This window comes from Lissotriton helveticus, chromosome 2_1, assembly GCF_964261635.1.
Source record: "Lissotriton helveticus chromosome 2_1, aLisHel1.1, whole genome shotgun sequence".
NCBI lineage: Eukaryota > Metazoa > Chordata > Amphibia > Caudata > Salamandridae > Lissotriton > Lissotriton helveticus.
The window spans coordinates 434,138,366-434,157,564 of NC_136059.1; the positions used below are offsets into that span (position 1 = coordinate 434,138,366).

The 19,199-nt window shown below is 47.6% G+C and overlaps 1 protein-coding gene across 1 annotated transcript in view; it reads left to right on the forward strand.

Annotated features, from left to right (window-relative positions):
• The window catches only part of ITGA2 (integrin subunit alpha 2), a 683,385-nt gene that overhangs the window by 423,876 nt on the left and 240,310 nt on the right, over positions 1 to 19,199 (forward strand). The window contains exons 16-17 of the mRNA XM_078675061.1: positions 4,495 to 4,634; positions 7,000 to 7,151. Of these exons, the coding sequence (XP_078531187.1) occupies positions 4,495 to 4,634; positions 7,000 to 7,151 (292 nt within the window). The remainder of the gene's footprint in view (positions 1 to 4,494; positions 4,635 to 6,999; positions 7,152 to 19,199) is intronic.

The following is a 19,199-nucleotide window of genomic DNA, read 5'->3' on the forward strand; positions in this document are numbered from 1 at the left end:
CGACCCGGCAAGTACGATTCGTGTTGGGTACGCACCGTACGACCCTTTTCCAACGGGAGCTGAAAACAGCCATAAAAGCAGAGTTCGCCCCGAAACAGGTACGGAACGCCCCCCCTGGTACGGCGCGTACCCCCCATGATTGCAGGGGTACGCACCGTACCCCATGTATGGTTGGTGTACGGTGTGTACCCCATGTACGCTGGATGTACGGCACGTACCCCCCATGATCGCAGGGGTACGGCGCGTACCCCTGCGATCATGGGGTGTACGCACCGTACGGTGTGTATGTGATTGTGCGCTTTTCCGTACGAATTGCCCTTACCTGACGTGGACCGTACGACTCGCGTCCTGGTATCCCGGTTGGGATCGTACTCGTCGGGTCGTACGGTGTCTGTACGAGTCGTACGGAAATGGCTCCGGATGCGAGTCGTACGGACGATGATTTTACCGGATCGGAATCGACCCCTTGGTGTTGGAGGCTGTTAGAAATTTAGGGGTCTGGTTGGCAGAGTATATACCCTGTCCAAGTAGGAGCCACAATCCTAGTCAGGGTAAGTCAGAAATACAACCTAAATTAACATGTGCTCAACCTCTGGTAGCTTTGCACAGAGCTGTCAGGCTTAATTTAAGAGGCAATGTGTAAAGTATTTATGCAACACTTAAATGACAGTAACACAAGGAACAAAACCACAAAAAGACTCCACACCAGTTTAGAAAAACATAGAATATTTATCTGAGTAAAACAAGATCAAACAAAATAGCAAAAACCAAAACAGTAGAAGTCGGGATATTCATTTTTAAAGAGTAAATCCCAAAACAGTCAATAGCGATAAAAGGTACTGGCGGTCGTGCTAGACTGTGGTAAATCCAAAGTTCAGGCAAACCACGATGGACGGCAGACCAGCTACAGGGACCATGCATTCCCTTGTATGGAGCAAGCGGCAAGGACTCCCTGAGTCGCTTTTAATTCATGCAGTCGGGTCAATGCTTCTGAGTTGAGCCTCAAAGTTGTTTGTCGAATGGTCGGCACTATGTTGGATTCAAGCCTCGCCGCGGCGTCTTCACATCGGCACTGCATCGTTGTTGAACCTCGTAGTCGAGACCTGTGACTTCGGTAAAACAGCACTGCGTCAGAGAGCACTGCATCGGTTCCAATCGGTGCAAAGGGATCACTGCGTTGTTTTTTTAAGAAAACAGCTGCAGAACCCACTTCTGAGGCCCAGGACTGGAGGGGGCACCTCAGGCCCGGGTAGGCCTGGGAAGGACTCACAGATGTCCAGGAGCACCAGCAGTGTTACAAGAAGACTTTTGTGACCCTAAGACTTCAAAGAACAGGAGGCAAGTCAACAAGGCCTTGTATAAACTTGGCTTTGAGGATGTAGAGAGCAGGTCCAGTCATTCTCACTCCCAGGCAAGAAGCAGCATGCAGCCGGCCAATACAGTCCAGTACATATACCCAAATGTGCCTTTGAAGTGGGGGAGACTTCAAATAGGCCTTTAAAGATCACAAAGTCCCTGGCTCCAGACTCACTATAGAGGGGATGCAGCTCTTTGTGTGAGGACAGGCACAGCCCTATTTAGGTGCAAGTGTCAGCTCCTCCATCTCAATCTATCTCAGGAAGACCCATCAGCCTGGTGATGGGTCATCAGGATGCACATTTCACACCCCATCTCCCTTTGTGTGACTGACTAGAGGGAATGCACAAAGGCCAGCTGTCATTCAACCCAGACGTGTATTCAGAGACAGGCAGATGCACAGAATAGTTAAAGTAAGAAAATGCCAACTTTCTAAATGTTGCATTTTTGGACTTACAATTTAAAATCTGAATTCACCATAAGTTGTGATTCTATATTGGAGTCCAGAGACACCAAACTTCAAATCTCGTTCTTTTCCCAATTGGAAATTACTCTTAAAAGATGCTTTAAGGCAATCCCCATGTTAATCTATGGGAGAGTTAGGCCGTCCACTTGTGAAAAACAAATGTAGCAGTTTTTCACTACCAGGACATGTAAAACTCAACACTACATGACCTATCTTTCAAATACACTGTGCCTGCCCATAGGGCAGCCTAGGGCCTACCTTAGGGGTGACTTGTATATTAAACAAAGGGAAGGTTTGGGCCTGGCAAGTAGGTTAACTTCCCAGGTCTAAATGGCAGTTTAAAATTGCACACACAGGCTCTGCAGTGGCAGGCTTGAGCCATTTTTAAAGGGCTATTGGGTGGGGGCACAATCAGTGCTGCTGGCCCATTAGTAGCATTTCATTTACAGGCCCTGTGGACAATAGTGCACTCTGCTAGGGACTTATAAGTAAATTAAATATGCCAATTATGGATAAGCCAATGTTAACCATGTTTTGAGTACAGAGCATATCAACTTTAGCACTGGCTAGCAGTGGAAAAGTGCCTATCTTCATCAAAAAGGGTAGGAGAAAGGCAAAACGTTTGGGATTGACCTTGCAGAAAGGTTAATTTCTAACAGAGATCCACACACATAGGAAGCCAACTGGAAAAGCCACTCTGAGGGTCTTCCAAGTTACTAGCCACTCACTGTCAGGCAGGATGAGACATACTACAGTCATATATACGATCCTCTGTATCCTATTCTTGCAATTCTGTGACAAAATATCCTAGGCCTGCTCCCACCAAAAGCAGCAGCTAATTACAATGTTCTGGAGGCATTAGTGAAGTGGTTCTAGGATATTCCTTTGGCTTGAACTTCCTCCTCCAGCTGGGATAATAATTTTTGAGGATCAAATCAGCCCTGCATTATGACATTCAGGTACTCAGGGCAGGTTGTCTCAGTTGCACCTCTTAACACTGACTGCATCATCCCCATGTTATTTTTCAAGGGTAATCACATTGAGGCAGCAATGATTTCCTCAGCTAATCCCCCAGACAAGCAGCTGACACCTGACCCACATGGAGAAATGTATGGCAAAGAAATATTTCACTAAATTACAATACATATCAATGCTGCTATTAATCACCTACCCGACACTCCTGTTGTTTTAAAAATAAGTTAGATATAAGAGTGATGTTGGCCTCATTCTAGAAAAGGTGAAAGAAAAGGATGTGGTCTGCGCTACCTACCCCTTGCTGTGCCTCTGCTTTCAGACTTCCAAAGTGGAGCCAGTCATATATAACCTTCATTATAGAATAAACAAGTCCAGTTGGCAGATATACCAAAATTAAAAATATTTCTATTCTTTTCAGAAAAGAAGTAGCATATCAACATGGCAGCACAGCTGTGCATGCACATGCATGCGAACACACAGAGGCCAACATGGATTGCTTTTCTTTCGCTTTAAGAAAAAACATTCACCTTGTGAGGTCAAATGCACCCACATGCGCATGCATGGGTAGCCATAATGGAATTAATAAAAAGACTGCTGATACAGCAGAGGATGAAGCACCAGAGTTATGGGCAAGTTGGTGGAAGAAAGTCCAATATATAAATTAAGAAAATGGGGATAGGAATTAACAAAGGGCGAAAGAGAGAACTTAGAGAGAACTACAGCCAAACCAACAAAAGATACATCGATTTCAGCGAAAACATAATGGGGCTTAGTATCAAGAACGGTGTTAAAATTATCTTTGCTTTAGCGGCGATAATGGGCTTCATAATATGCCCTTGTGAATTCCCATAGCAGCCCAGGTTCTGGTGTGAATCTGGTCTGCTATGAAAATTCACAAAGGCATATTATCAAGCCCATTATCGCCGCTTTAGCGGCAGTTTTTTGCCGCTAAAGCGGCAATAATTTTAACGCCGTTCTTGATAATATGCTCCAATGAGACCAAAATGCTCATTGGGTGAGACAAATGCAAGAATAGTGAGGAGAGTCACCGAATTCGAGGGCATATTATCAAGAAAGGCGTTAAAAATTATCGCCGGTTTAGCGGCAGAAAACTGGCGATAATGGGCTTAATAATATGCCCTGGAGAATTCCAATAGAAGCCCATGGGCTGGTGTGAACATGGGCTTCTATGGGAATTCTCCAGGGCATATTATTAAGCCCATTATCGCCGCTTTAGCTGCAGTTTTCTGCCGCTAAATCGACGATAATTTTAACGTCGTTTTTGATAACATGCCCCTAGGAGCGGGGAATGAGGATAAAAAAGAAAGCCCGCAAAACAAGGGGCAGACCCAGAAACCATTTTAAGTCTATGTTGGGTGCACGAGCTCTGTTGCCAAAAGCCATCTGTCGGCAATATCTAACAAAGAAAATGGATGGATTGTCACCTCAATTCTATTGAAGCATTGGGCGTTGACTCACCGGAGCATTCCAGCACAAGAATGATTTTAAAAGACGAATTTAAAGGAGAAAGGAAACTGGGGCACAGACTCTGATGTCAGTGCCTGTTACCTGATTGGAAAGAGTGATTTATTGTTATGAAGCCTCGAGGTGTGAAACTGGGTATTTCCACAGCATTGCGATCTTACTACATTTGTGGCACCACCTGGTAAGGTATTACCATCTTTCCTGTGTTTCAGGTCCATGAGTGTAGCCGATGTGTCTGTGACAGCAGAGTTCAAACCCGATAAGATAATTCTCTACAACAAGAATGCAGAGGTGGCCGTTAAAATCTGCCTCAAAGCCCAGTTCAGACCGGCAGGTTCTACGAATAATGTTGGTAAGGTCATTCGAGATTGTTTAGCTGTCTGCCATTGTGATGCATGTTTTTTAATAAAGTATTGAAGATAGCGAGAAAAGCTTTTATAAGCCTGCCACACATCACATTGTCATTGCCTGACATAAAGAAGAAGTGCAAGTGCCCAGTTTATTTGCATTAGGAGCCTGCTGCCAGTGCTGCAGGATCCATCTCACGCCTTTCTTTCTGCTTCTTAATCTCACTTATGCTGGTGTTTTTTCATCGCTACTTTCCCACATTGTCACTGTTTTTTCTATATTATTTTCCTCTTTCTTTTTCCCTCGTCTGCCTTTATCTCACTTGCTCTGTTGCTCTGTTGCCTGTTGAATGAAAACAAGTTCAGGTACCCAAAAACGAGCGAAGGTGTCTACCAAATTAAATAACTAGCATGATTTGCGCTCAGAATATAAAAAACAAAACTCGAGTATATATTATTAATTGCAGGAGCCACGGTGTGCATACCTGTAGCCCTGCAAAAGACTTAGAGCATGATTTATATGTTGACTGAGAGGGAACTCGTCTCAAAAGCAACAGAGTTCCCTCCGCACCAACATAACGGGCTGCCCGCACAAGATTTAAATTTGGGCCGATAATAGTTGAACAACAGCTGAAACTACTCCGTCTATGCTGTGGTCAAACTTCTCTGACAGCCTGATGGAGTAAGGGCTGCCAGGGGTGTTGGCTGTATGTCTGTCCTCCTAATTTAGGTGGGCAGACATTCAGCCATTTTGCAAAGTCCGTCAGTGGTAAAGGGCACTGAAATGTGCGCAATGCCCCCCTTTCCATGGGAGTAAATTCCCATGGTGAAAGGAGCACTGTTTAGTTTTTTTCAAAAATAAAATCCTACTTCAAGAGAGCCCGTTGGCCAGTCAAAATGTGGCCTGTAATCTCAAGGGCAGCTATTTCCGCCCTTGGGATTACGATGTTGGGTTTCGGCAGCCTTTCCGTGCTGGCCTTTCCGACACAGAAAGGCTGTCAGAACTCGCAATTGGAGTCCCGAGCAGGGCCCCCTTGGGTGAGCGGCCTCTGGTTGGAGGCCGAGGGGGCACCTATGGTGCCCCCCTGTTGATCCCTGCACCGCAAGGTAGGCACCTTGAGGTGCCCGCCACGGGGTGCAGGGATGAACTGCACTTCCCATTTTACAATGGGAGCCTGCATTCCGGCCGTTCTCCCTTCCTCTTGTTGATTTTGGTGCCTACAGCACCAAGGGACAGAAGGTTATGCATTTTTGTTGTCACAAACACTCTGATTCTGAGTTTGTGACCACAACACGCTTCTTGGAATGAAATGTGTTAATTTTAAATATAAATATATATATATATATATATATATATATATATATATATATATATATATATATATATATATATATATATATATATATATATATATATATATATATATATATATATATATATAAAAAGTTAACTTACCTTCATTGGCCCAGTACGGTCCCACGTCGTCACTGCTTCTCTGCTCCAAACAGGAAGCAGGCAGCCTCCCTCCCCTCCACTAAGCCAATCACAACGCTGACATGGCAGCGTTTTGATTGGCTGGGATGCTGACCACACATGGGCCTAAGGGGAGGCCATTTTCTCCATGTCCTACTGGAGAAAAGAGAGAGTGCGTATGACTGGTTTGGTCAGCCCTGGGGCCGACCAAACGGCGCCCTCAGAGTGGGCAAGCCACTTCTCCCCTCCTCCGTCCACATGGAGAAGCCGCCCCTGCATCCAGCTGCTCTGGGTCGTAGGTTTCTGATGTCATAGCCAGCTGATGCTCCACCTTAAAAAACATTACTTGGTTACTCAGCTCTAAATGGGCCATTGGTTTAGCAGAGGCCAAATCAGCAGGACTCCACCTCCACCAAACCTTATAATGACTCCCTTAGTCTTGAGATCGAGACTTCTTTCTTTGAATGTCGAAGTGTGCAAGGCCAGACCCAGTACATTAACGAAAGAAGGCAGCTGTATCTCAAATAAATTAAATTAATACATGTAGTTTAATTGTGTAAGTTTGTGAAGGACGTGTATGCGACTTTTTATAATGTGACAAATATTTGTTATTCAAATTGAGATAGAGGCAACAGAGTCGTTGCTTCTAAAGTCACCTTGTTCTGTTATGCACACAATAATATTTTTGTAACTGCACCATATGCATCCCCATTGGGTGCTGCATGGCATGAGGGTAAAATGTGATGAAGAGTCCGGTTGCCAATAAGCACAATTGTACCAGTTTACCTAGACCAATAGCATCGATGTACTTGCTACATGAGTAATTATTGTCAGAATTAAAAAACATTCACATGTCCCCATTTAACAACCTGTTTTTTGTTTGTATTCCTATGTAGATGTTAAATATAATGCAACACTGGATGCCGACCTATTGTCATCCAGAGTGACTTCTAGAGGGCAATTTAAGGAAAGTAACGAGAGGTATATACAGAAAAACATTGCTGTAACCAACGTAGATTCCTGCAATGAACATATTTTTGTTGTTCAGGTAAGTGAACATACTCTCCGATTCTTACCGGTGAATATTAGCTGACAATATAAAGGAGGGTATGAACTCTGTTCACATTTTTTTTTTTAAAGTCTTAGGGGCAGATTTATGAGGCTCTTGCGCCTCCTTGCGCCGCAATTGCGTCACGTAATGTGACGCAACGGCGGCGCAAACAATGCGCCCTATTTACAACGTGACGCATCTAGGAGATGCGTCACGTTGGAAACCCCTGCGCCATAAGGAGGCGTTCCTGCGCAGGGGGGGGGCGTTCCTGCGCAGGAACGCCTCCTAAAAGTGGCTGAGTGAAATCTATGAGATTTCACTCAGTCACTTTCTACGTCAATTCCTTACGCCTGCTTGAAGCAGGCGTAAGGGTGACGCACCATACATTGAATAGGTGGCCCCTGTGCATTGCAGGAGTCATGTCGCACTTGCGACATGACTCCTGCAATGCGCCGCACGTACGCCGAGAGATGCGTCACGCATCCTCACTGCCTTGCACCATGGTGCGCCGCATCATAAATGCGGCGCACCATGGGTGGCGGAGCAGTGGCGCACTGTGGCGCATGTTAACTGGCGCATCCCTGGGGATGCACCAGTTAACATAAATCTGCCCCTTAAATTTTTGCAGCAAGGTCTTTTGCACTAAATCCGCATAGAACCCATAAGTAATAAATATGATAATACGGTTTTATTACCCACTGCACATTACTACAGTCTTTGACTAGTGCGCCTTTGTTGGGAATCACACATGAAAAACAGATTATTGCGGTTTCACTGCCGTCAAAAGATCACTAGGCACTCTAGTAATATTCAATTTTATAACTGTTTATGTCGCAGATTTGCCATTTTTAAGCACTATAAAAACATTTTATTATCACTTTTGATTTTATGGCACTCAATTTACCAACATAGGAGGGATGAAAAGTTGAGCTGTCCCTGCTATGAATAGAACCCCTGAACATGCTACAAGAGGTACCAGCTGGTACTCTTGGCACTCATCGAGAGCAATTAAAAAGAGGACTGTGTATGCAGTGCACCCGATGAAACATATATTATGCGGTCTACAACCCAGAAAGCTCCTGTCAGTAACTATGACAAGATGTTTCCATAGATAAGTGAGTCACACTGGAACTAATGGTAGGGAGATAGTCATTAACCCCAGGTCCCTCCTGACCTCGTCCCATTCCTTAAAATATGGAGATGACCATCTCCACGACAGAAAAAAGAAAAGGAGCATGCTGGGATACCCTACCTGCTCCCTCCCACTGGGAGTAATTAAGCGGTACCAACCCAGCATGCAGCCTGTTCTTTTTTCTGTCTTCCGACAGAATGTATGGAGTTTTGCTGCTCTCTTAACTGCGGTGGCTTCAGGGTCTTCTCGTCGGGCTGCTGGGCTGTCCTCTTCGTCCCTGAAGTCCTCCTCTCTGTGGGACGCGTCGGGCTGCTGGGCTTCTTGACGTCCTGCTCCGCGGGCTCCTGGCCTGCCGGGCTTGCTCCCCGGTTTTCCGGCCTCCGTGACTTTGCAGCCTTTCTTCGTTCCCCGGGCATGTTTCTCCGGCCATTTGCGGGACTTGCTTGGTGGGGTGCCTGACATGCTGCTTTGCCTGGTATGCCTATTACACGAAATGCAGTCGGATCGTCGTGGACATGCCGACGGATATCATTATTGGTGGATCTATTGTATAATAGTTCACTAACAGGTGCAGCATATACATGGATGGTGGTCCGCCTGCTGGCCTTCGAGGTCCTGTGGGCTTCAATCATGGTCTGGCGTTGCTGGGTGCGTATTCCTTGCTGTGCCTGCCGCCCGCACTTTCTGGCTGTGTTGGTGCTGCTTGGCCATGTGGCGGGCTGCTCCCTGGATTCTGGAAGTGCTGTGCCGTGCCACTGTGCTGCGATCCCCTCGTGCTGTGGAGCCTTGCCTTGGCAGTTCCCTTTTGTTTGGGGCTGATTCTTTCCGGCCTTCATCCGAGGTGTGGTCTGCTCTGCCTGGCGCTGTTGTCCTGGAAGGCGCCTGGGCGGTCTCTTGGAGGGCGGTGGGCTGTTGGGGCGCTCCTCCTGCCCTCCTGGTGAGTACCGCGTAGCGGTTCCTGTTTCTTTCTTTTTGCTGTGTCCCGTGTTTCCTGCTGTCTTTCTTTTGCAGGTTCCTCCTGGGCCTGGGCCTGGTCCTGGGCTCCCTCCCTGCGGCCGGTGTGGTTCTTGCGGTGGCCTCTCCGGGGGGCGGGGACTTCTCTGCCCAGCGCTGGTGTTCTGGTGGGCGCCTGGGCTCTCTGTTGGGGGTGGGGTGGGTGCTTTTGGGGCCCTCTTCCTACCCCCTGGTGAGTACCATGTTTGGTCCGTCCCTATTTCCTTCCTGTTCACTGTCCTTCTTTGCGGTATGGCGGTTGGGCTGTGTATGGGCGGGTTGGCCTTGATGGGCTGGGTTCCGTCTCTTGGCCTGTTGTCCATGACTGTTGCTGGTGGGAGTCGTCCTTTGGGCGTCTCTCTGCGGGTCATGTGGGGTGGGTGCTGTTTTCCTGTGTATGAAAGAAATTCTGTGTTTGGCGTTTTAACCGAGAACATAGATTGCAGTGCTATATTTTGGGGGTGTTGAATGTAGAATTATAAATCACAGCCCGAGTTAAGATTGGCGGATCACCTGTGCGCAACATCGGTCCAGTAAGCAGAGATCATTTTATATTATCAGGATACATTGAATAGGCATGTTCTACTCAGACTAATGAAAAATACTTATTGTGCTGTAAGTTCGGGTTTGTATGTCAAAGAGTTAAATATTTTCCTTCTCGACATTGCTGCTTAATATTTCTCTCAAAAATGGTTACAACTATTGCTGATGAAATTAAACTTTGGTGAAAGTTATTGACGGCGAAGTTTCTGGATAGAATGGAGTAAAGTTTTTAAATCTTTATTATGCAGAAACTAACTGCAACAAAGGGCCAGATATACAAAGCCATATAGCGATTGCAAACCCGCTAATTCGCTAAATCAAAAGGTTTGCAACCGCTGATTGGCTTTTTGTATGTGCTAAACAAATATTCAGATTTATTATGTGCTTACAGAATCACAAATAGGGATTGAATGGGGCTAAAACTACCTATGAAATTGCAATATAGGAGGGGCATATTTTGGATGGCACTTCCAAATTGCGATTCAAAATGCTCTGTATCAACAGCTTGATACCACAATTTTGGGTGCAAACCATTGTCCCCCGTAACCCCCTTCTCTTTTGTGAATGTAAAAAAAAGATTGTTTGGGTGTGGCCAGCATTTGAGGTATGTGTGGTTGCAGATACACATGCTGTGCATACTCCTGCCATCTAGTGTCAAGCATGGACGTCTGCAAGTTGTTTTTCTTCTGTGAAGACTTTCGAGTCATAAGGCATTGAGACTCCCCCTTTTGTTGGTAATGAACATGGGCATCAACTCCATTGTTAGATTATTTTCTTTCCACCATTGGGTGCGGGCATGTGCCCTTGTGTTTCATATTGACACCATCATGGTGCTCTTCTCAGCCTTCATGGGTTCCTATTCCTCTGCTGGTATTTCCTTTTGTGTAACTATTACTACCGTCTTAAGTCGATGTATGCACCATCATCTCGAGTGGCATCTTGGTCATTTTCAGCCCCATGGGGGTCTTGCCCTTCAGATCCTCATCATGTCTTTTCCGATTTCTTGAGAATGCCTCAACTGTGATACTGTCCTCGCTGTCACACAAAGTAGCCCTGGACCAATCTCCATCAGGTCTGTAACCGCTGCCTCCCGCCCGAACGTTACAAGGCCAGCTACAACACCTGCCACTCCTTCTTCCCACGACTGCAGGGCCCATTGCCTCGAGATGTCATGGAGACAACACCCCAGACCTCTTTGGTACCTACGACGTTGAGGGGTAACAACATGCACAGGCATCAGTTGCTGATGAGGAGGTTTTCTTGTCCAACCCCAGCTCCGACCAGGAGATCGCAGACATTCCACCAGCACAACCGGTCATGAGTACGCCTCCCAATTCCCTTGGCACCGCTTGAATATTGAGCAGTCCGCAGCAAATAGATATCAAGCCGCTCTGGACTCACAGAGCTCGGCTTCTGGGTCATCACTTCCTTTAGGCTATAGTTGGCACCATACCTGCCAGGCGGATTCAATGGATAGCCTTGGCTCGGCACTGAAGAAACCACCTAAGTCGTTGCAGCCTGCTTCAACCTTGAGCCAATCTGGCTGTTGGCGCCACAACCTTCTGTATTGAAACCGAAATCAGCGCCCGCCGTGAAGACTCCAGCATTGGATCTGAAACCCTTGGCACTGACAACAGTCGAACTGGTCCTGTAAAAGCTCCAGGAAAAGATTGACACTCAGCAATAACATCTTGTGATATATCCCCACATAGGCCATACCCTCACCTGCCCACTGATGGCTGCTCCACAAGCCCCCAAACACCAGCTAAGCTTCGAGGAAGCCTTCAATGTCCCTCTTCTGGCGAAGCACAGAAAGAAGTCTGACAAAGCCACCAGTCTTACGCCAAACATTCAGCCACCACCACTCCCTCCTTCTCCACCTAGACCACAGAGTATGCAATCCCCTCCTCACTCACCAACTGACCCACTCTCATATACACCTTAGAGGGTCACCACACTCCGATACAGGGGATCACGAGGGAGGGGGATACTCTAGATACATCCCCACATCATGATGCCTGGGATTCATATGACGTGGGCCCTCCAGGGGACCCCGATCCTAACAGGTACCCGGCCCGCCTGTCCCCTTCTGATGACTCCACATCTTACCACAAGCTGGTATCCAGGGCAGCGCCATACCACAAGGTCGATATGCATGTCAAACCCATAGAAGAGGATTTCCTTTTCGAGACCCTCTCTACAACCCACCATTCAATCAAATATCTGCCTATGCTCAAGTAAAGAAATTGATGCCGCGGGCAAAAGAGTTGCGGGGCAGAGAGAGAATCATTTGAAAATTGCCAATTCCATTTGTTTGCTCTCACATTATAACCGGATTCACTGGGACGAAATGGGGGAGTTACTCCAAAACCAATGAGGTAAAAAAAGAGGGCATTAGATAGTATCCAAGGGCAAAATTATCTCTAAAACCACCATTCAGTGTGCTCTTGATACCACTGACACAGCGGCAAAGGTGTCAATTCAAGTATGCTCCTCCGTAGGCATGATTGGCTCTGTATCTCCAGCTTAAAGTCAGACGTACGGCAACTCCTGCTCAACATGCTGTTGGATGGACAACACCCGCATGGACCACAGGTTGGGTGCCCTGCAGACACCCACTCCTTGCGGGTCCTTTTGCCACACTCATGGAGGCTCAAAGACCACCTCCCATGAAGCTTCCACAACATTTCTCCCCTAGAGGCTGTATTAGAGGGACATACCGGGGCAATAGCGGTAAACATAGGTGCTTACTGCAACCTCTCCCAATATACCACCCCACAAATATAGACTCTTCCCAGTAAACCAACATCTGCTCAAAGCAGAGGTTTCAGCACTCCTTCTCAAAGTGGCCATAGAGCTTGTCCCATGTTAGGATGCGATGCAAGGGTAGGGATAGTCCCTTTATAGTGTTCATGGACTGCCACCACATGATCAAACAGGAACTGGATATAAGGCTGTCCTACCTTCATTTCCTTGCTAGTTATTGCTTCCTGTGAGGTTCCTGGTTGCTGTTGGAGTACTCCTTGCTCTCAATTGATATTCTTCACGGGCTTGTGAGGTATAGATCACGTACTCTCCCCTCAAGTGCTTTTCCTTTTTGTCTTCAGACCCGTTGTCCTCCACTTCCCTCTTTTTCATACTTTGCCCCTCCTAGCTAGTCAGTCTGGTCCCTGCCCCTTCGTTTTGCTTTATTTCTCCTTGCACTCGTTTTCGGAGGTTAGTACAAGAGATAGGGGCTCCTATCTGCCTCCGTTTGTTTTTTGTGGTCTGGCTTGTTTTACAGAGGCGAGGAAACGCGGTACATTGCGGGGCTTCGGCTTTGTGACACACCCCCCGGTTCTGTAACCACTCCACATCGTTATGCGGAAGTGACCTGTTTTTCGGGTCATTCCGCGAGTGCTGAGGAAACAGATTGTTTTTCTTTTCTTTGGCCTGTCCCAGTCCCTTGCCTTCGTTTTGGCATTTAAGAAAGGGGGTTTTTCAGGTGTGCTCTTATGAAATCTTGAGCACTTCTTGCCTTTTTTCCCCTAAAAACCCAGTCTTCGTTTTTATTAGGGTGACACCATACTTACAACAAAACCTGTCTTTTCCTTGGGTCACTGTGGATTTAAACTAACTCGATTCCACCAACTGCCAAGTGTGCTCTTCGAGGCAAAGCCTGCATTGAACATAGGTAAGCCGGGTGACTGTGGTGGCAGGGCATGTTCATTGGCATTGGAGGGGGTTTTGGGTTTCTCTCGTCTGTTGTACAGTCAGTGATGTATACTTCCTCTTGTTTGTGTGCATAGGTGCAGAGGCGAGGAGACGGGAGCAGTGTCCTTTTACCTACTACAGGGTGGAAGACTGGGTGTCATTACAATACCACCCTCTTTTCGGGTCCATTTGCGCGCCCGCAGTTGTTTTATCTGTGATCTGTGAGGTGGCACTTGGGCAGGGAGAGGGGATTGGTGCAATCTTCTCTTCGTTCCTGCAGTGCACGGGCTGAGTGGGCGGAACCATAACAGAATAACTAGCCCAAGTGTTACAGCACTGCCCGGATGAAGAAAAATGAGGATTCAGGGAATCCCTTGGGTGGGGGTACGGGTGTGCCCACCATGCATGACGTTATGGGAGCTTTGACAGCGTTACAGGCTCAGGTGCAGGATTTGCGACAAGATAATTCGGGGCTGAAACAAGAGTTAGTGGCAGTGAGAGCCAGGGAACAGTTACAACAGAGGGGGCAGGCAACAGTCATTCAGCCAGCGACTTTCCAGTATAGTGGTGGGTCAGGTTCAAGCGGAGCGGGAGGAGGGGTTCCTCTCGCTGTTACGGTGAATACTCCGGTTGCGGTGCCCTTGGCTCCCCCTGAGAGGTTTTCTGGGGATAGTGAGAAGTATGCCACTTTTATGAACCAGTGCCAGCTGCATTTTATGTGCAAGCCTGGTGCCTTTCCGGATGATTCGGCTAAGGTTGCCTTTACCATCTCGTATTTGGCTGGCACTGCTGCCCAGTGGTCCATTCCCCTGATTGACAGTGATGATCGAGTGTTGTATGACTATGCGGCATTCAAGGAGATGATGCGGGGCTTATTTGCAAAGCATGCATTCATGCAGGCGAGTGACGCAGAACTCCTAAAGTTACGGCAGGGCAGACAGGATCTATTGTCCTTTATAGCCTCGTTCAATCGGTTGGTATCTGAAACCCATTGGCCAACAGAGAAAAGAACTTCCCTGTTCTACCAAGGCCTTTGTGAGGAACTTAAGGATGTGGTGTCGGAGGTGGTAGATCCGCCGGGGGATTGTGCAGCGTTCATTGATCTGGTGGTCAAACTGAACCACCGATTGGCGGAGAGACGTGGGGAACGTGGTCGGTTTCAGGTATCACGAGGAGGTTACGTTAAGCCAGAGGTAAAATCGATAGGGGACAGCAAAACAGCGCCTGAACCTATGGAGATAGGAGGGACGCGTGGGCCTTTGACTCCTGAAGAGAAAAAGAGGAGAAGGGAGTTAAACCTGTGTCTGTATTGTGGACAGGGAGGCCATTTTGCCAGGGAATGTCCTGTGAAACCATCGGTATGGGGTATGGCAAGAAGGTAGCTTTTGTGCACGTAGAGGGTCATGATTGCCAACAGAAGGAACGATTGAGACAGTATGACGTGTTGGGAGCAGTTGACCAGGCGCCAAGGCATTTTATCATCAATGCCCATCTTTTGCTTTTTGTGTCCGAACGGGTTTCTGTGTCAGTCTTGTTGGATTCGGGTGCAACCGGCAATTTTATTGATATATCATTGGCTGAGAAACTAAGGATCTCATGTCGTCAGAAGGAACAGCCAGAACCGGTGAGAGCCATAGAGGGGACTGAATTGACGTCTGGATGTATTACCCGTCAAACCGTTCCTTTACAGTTGTTGTGCGAGAACGGGCATTCGGAAGCTGTGGTCTTTGATTTGATTGACGCACCTTCTTTAGGTCTGGTGTTAGGGGTTTGTTGGTTGCAGGAACACAACCCAAAGATCGATTGGGTGCAGCGGTTGGTGACATTGGATTCCGCTCATTGCCTGAGTCATTGTTATCTTGAGGCTAGGGAGCGGATTCACCCTTTGTCGTGTGCGGTGACGGAAGTGGGCTCCGTTCCTTCACAGTATTCAGAATTTAAGGGGGTCTTTGACAAAGGATGTGCTCAGGGTCTTCCCCCGCATCGGTCATTTGACTGTAAGATCGATCTGGTGCCGGGTGTTCCGTTACCTTGTAGCCGTATTTATGCCTTGTCGGAACCTGAGGAGGCGCATCTTAAGGAATACATCGAGGAGATGTTGCATTTGGGCTACATCCGTCCCTCCACTTCGCCTGTGTCATCGGCGATCTTCTTCATTCCGAAAAAGGAGGGGTCCTTGAGAGCCTGTGTAGATTATAGGGCCTTAAATAAAGCAACAGTAAAGAACAAGTACCCTCTTCCCCTCATCCCCGTGTTTTTGGACCAGCTTCGAAAGGCCACTGTATTTACTAAACTGGATTTGCGGGGCGCCTACCACCTGATACGAGTTCGACCCGGGGATGAGTGGAAGACGGCTTTTAAGACCAAACAGGGGCTGTTCGAATATTGCGTAATGCCGTTTGGCTTATGCAATGCGCCGGCAGTGTTCCAGTTCTTTATTAATGAGGTCCTTAGGGAATATCTGGATAGAACTGTCATCGTCTATCTGGATGACATACTCATTTATTCGGAAACGGGTGCTGAACATAAAGATCACGTGACACAAGTGTTGAGGAAGTTGCAGGAACACCATATGTATGCAAAGTTGGAGAAGTGTCAGTTCAGCTCCCCTGAAGTGGAGTTCTTGGGGTTTATCATCTCGGCGGCTGGAGTCCGGATGGACCCTAAAAAGATTCAGGCAATTGTGTCCTGGCCCATACCGTCTACTGTGAAGCAAATCCAGGTGCTCTTGGGTTTCGCCAACTTTTATCGGCGGTTTATTTCCCACTTTTCTGATGTAGTGGCTCCCATGACCCGTTTGTTGCGGAAAGGGGTTCCCTTTGTATGGTCTCCTGAGGCACAGGAAGCATTCCGACTGCTGCTTGAACACTTTACAACAGCACCCGTGTTGGTGCACCCTGACCCTGCCTTACCTTTCTTCGTCGAAACCGACGCTTCTATGTGTGCAGTGGGTGGGGTGTTGTCCCAACGGGATGAGGACACTGGCCATATGCATCCCATCGCTTTTTTCTCCAAAACATTGTTACCGGCGGAACGTAATTATACGGTGGCGGAGAGAGAATTGTTGGCTGTGAAGTTGGCTTTTGAGGAGTGGCGTCACTATTTATGGGGTGCACGGCATGTTATTACTATCTACACCGACCACAAAAATCTGGAGTTCTTCAGGTCTGCTAGGGCGTTAACACCTCGTCAGATGCGGTGGGTTCTATTTTTTAATGAGTATGACTTTGTCATTACTTATAGACCCGTAGCACAGCAGATTAAGTCTGACGCCCTATCCCGGATTCATGTCGGTCCTGGTGATATGAGTTCTTTGAGTGACGTTAGGCCAATGATTGATGGTCAAAGGATCATTGGGGCTGTCACAGCTAGCGATTTTCCTACTCTGGTGAAGGAGCGATTAGGTCAGATGGATATGGTTCCGTGGTTGTCTTTGCCCCAGGTCATCTTGCGAGATGGATTGTTATACCATGAGGGGAGGTTGTTTATTCCGCCGGTTTTGCGAAAAGAGGTGTTGGAATGGTGTCATTCCTCTGCATTGGTGGCACATCCTGGGATAGGAAAAACAAAGGAATTATGTATGAGATGGTTTTGGTGGGAGTCTATGGCGAAGGATATCCATAACCATGTGACAGCTTGTCCTATATGTGCCATCAATAAACCCTCACATTGCAAGCCCTCTGGCCTTCTGCAGCCCTTAGATGTCCCTCCTTCCCCTTGGCATACCATCAGCATGGAGTTTGTGACCGATTTACCATCAGTGAACGGGTTCACCGCCATTTTGGTGGTAGTGGATCTATTCACTAAAATGGCACATTTTGTTCCATTGCCCAAGATCCCTACGGCTAAGGAGATGGCAGTGGTATTTATGTCCGAGATCGTGAGGCTACATGGCATGCCGTCGGTGATTATTTCCGATAGGGGGGCTCAGTTCGTATCTCATTTTTGGACTGAGCTCTGTTTGGTGTTGAAGGCTGAGATAAGATTATCATCTGCGTATAATCCTCAGTCGGATGGGCAGACTGAGCGCACCAATCAGACCATGGAGCAGTATTTGAGGTGTCTGGTTTCATCTTTGTCTTGCGATTGGCTGACTGCTTTGCCCATTGCGGAGTTTGCATATAATAATAGCTTGCACTCTGCATTGGGTATGACACCCTTCTATTGCTCCTTGGGATACCATCCTAGGGCCATTGCTATTCAACCCACTGGGCATGTGCCAGCTATTGATGAGGTATGCAAGAAGCTGAGTGATATCTGGGGTTTGGCTCGAGTGGGGTTGCTGGAAGCTAAGGCTGAGATGAAGAGGCAAGCAGATAGACATCGGGCCTCGGCCCCATTGTATAAGGTGGGCGATATGGTTTGGTTGGCCTCCCGTAATCTGAGGATGCAGGGTTCCCGTAAATTGCAGCCCAGATTCGTGGGTCCTTTCCCGGTAGTACAGGTTGTTAATACAGTAGCCATGAAGCTCCAGTTACCTCAGGATTACAATATCCATCCAGTGTTCCATACTTCGTTGCTGAAGCCATATGTACCCTCGGCTCAGGTGTTGCCCCCGCCCCCGCCTTTGGTTATTGATGGGGAGGTTGAGTTTGAGGTTCAGGCTATCCTAGACTCAAGGCGTAGGAGGGGCCGCCTATATTACTTGGTGGACTGGAAGGGATATGCCCCGGAGGACAGGACATGGGAGCCGGCTGGGGGGGTGCATGCACCACACTTAGTTCGTTTGTTCCACAGGAGGCATCCTGCTAAACCCCGCCCTGTAGGGAGGGTCATTGGGGGGGGGTACTGTTAGGATGCGATGCAAGGGTAGGGATGGTCCCTTTATAGTGTTCATGGACTGCCACCACATGATCAAACAGGAACTGGATATAAGGCTGTCCTACCTTCATTTCCTTGCTAGTTATTGCTTCCTGTGAGGTTCCTGGTTCCTGGTTGCTGTTGGAGTACTCCTTGCTCTCAATTGATATTCCTCACGGGCTCGTGAGGTATAGATCAAGTACTCTCCCCTCAAGTGCTTTTCCTTTTTGTCTTCAGACCCGTTGTCCTCCACTTCCCTCTTTGTCTTCCTTTGCCCCTCCTAGCTAGTCAGTCTGGTCCCTGCCCCTTCGTTTTGCTTTATTTCTCCTTGCACTCGTTTTCGGAGGTTAGTACAAGAAATAGGGGCTCCTATCTGCCTCTGTTTGTTTTTTGTGGTCTGGCTTGTTTTACAGAGGCGAGGAAACGCGGTACATTGCGGGGCTTCGGCTTCGTGACACACCCCCTGGTTCTGTAACCACTCCACATCGTTATGCGGAAGTGACCCGTTTTTCGGGTCATTCCGCGAGTGCTGAGGAAACAGATTGTTTTTCTTTTCTTTGGCCTGTCCCAGTCCCTTGCCTTCGTTTTGGCATTTAAGAAAGGGGTTTTTTCAGGTGTGCTCTTATGAAATCTTGAGCACTTCTTGCCTTTTTTCCCCTAAAAACCCAGTCTTCGTTTTTATTAGGGTGACACCATACTTACAACAAAACCTGTCTTTTCCTTGGGTCACTGTGGATTGAAACAAACTCGATTCCACCAACTGCCAAGTGTGCTCTTCGAGGCAAAGCCTGCATTGTACATAGGTAAGCTGGGTGACTGTGGTGGCAGGGCATGTTCACTGGCATTGGAGGGGGTTTTGGGTTTCTCTCGTCTGTTGTACAGTC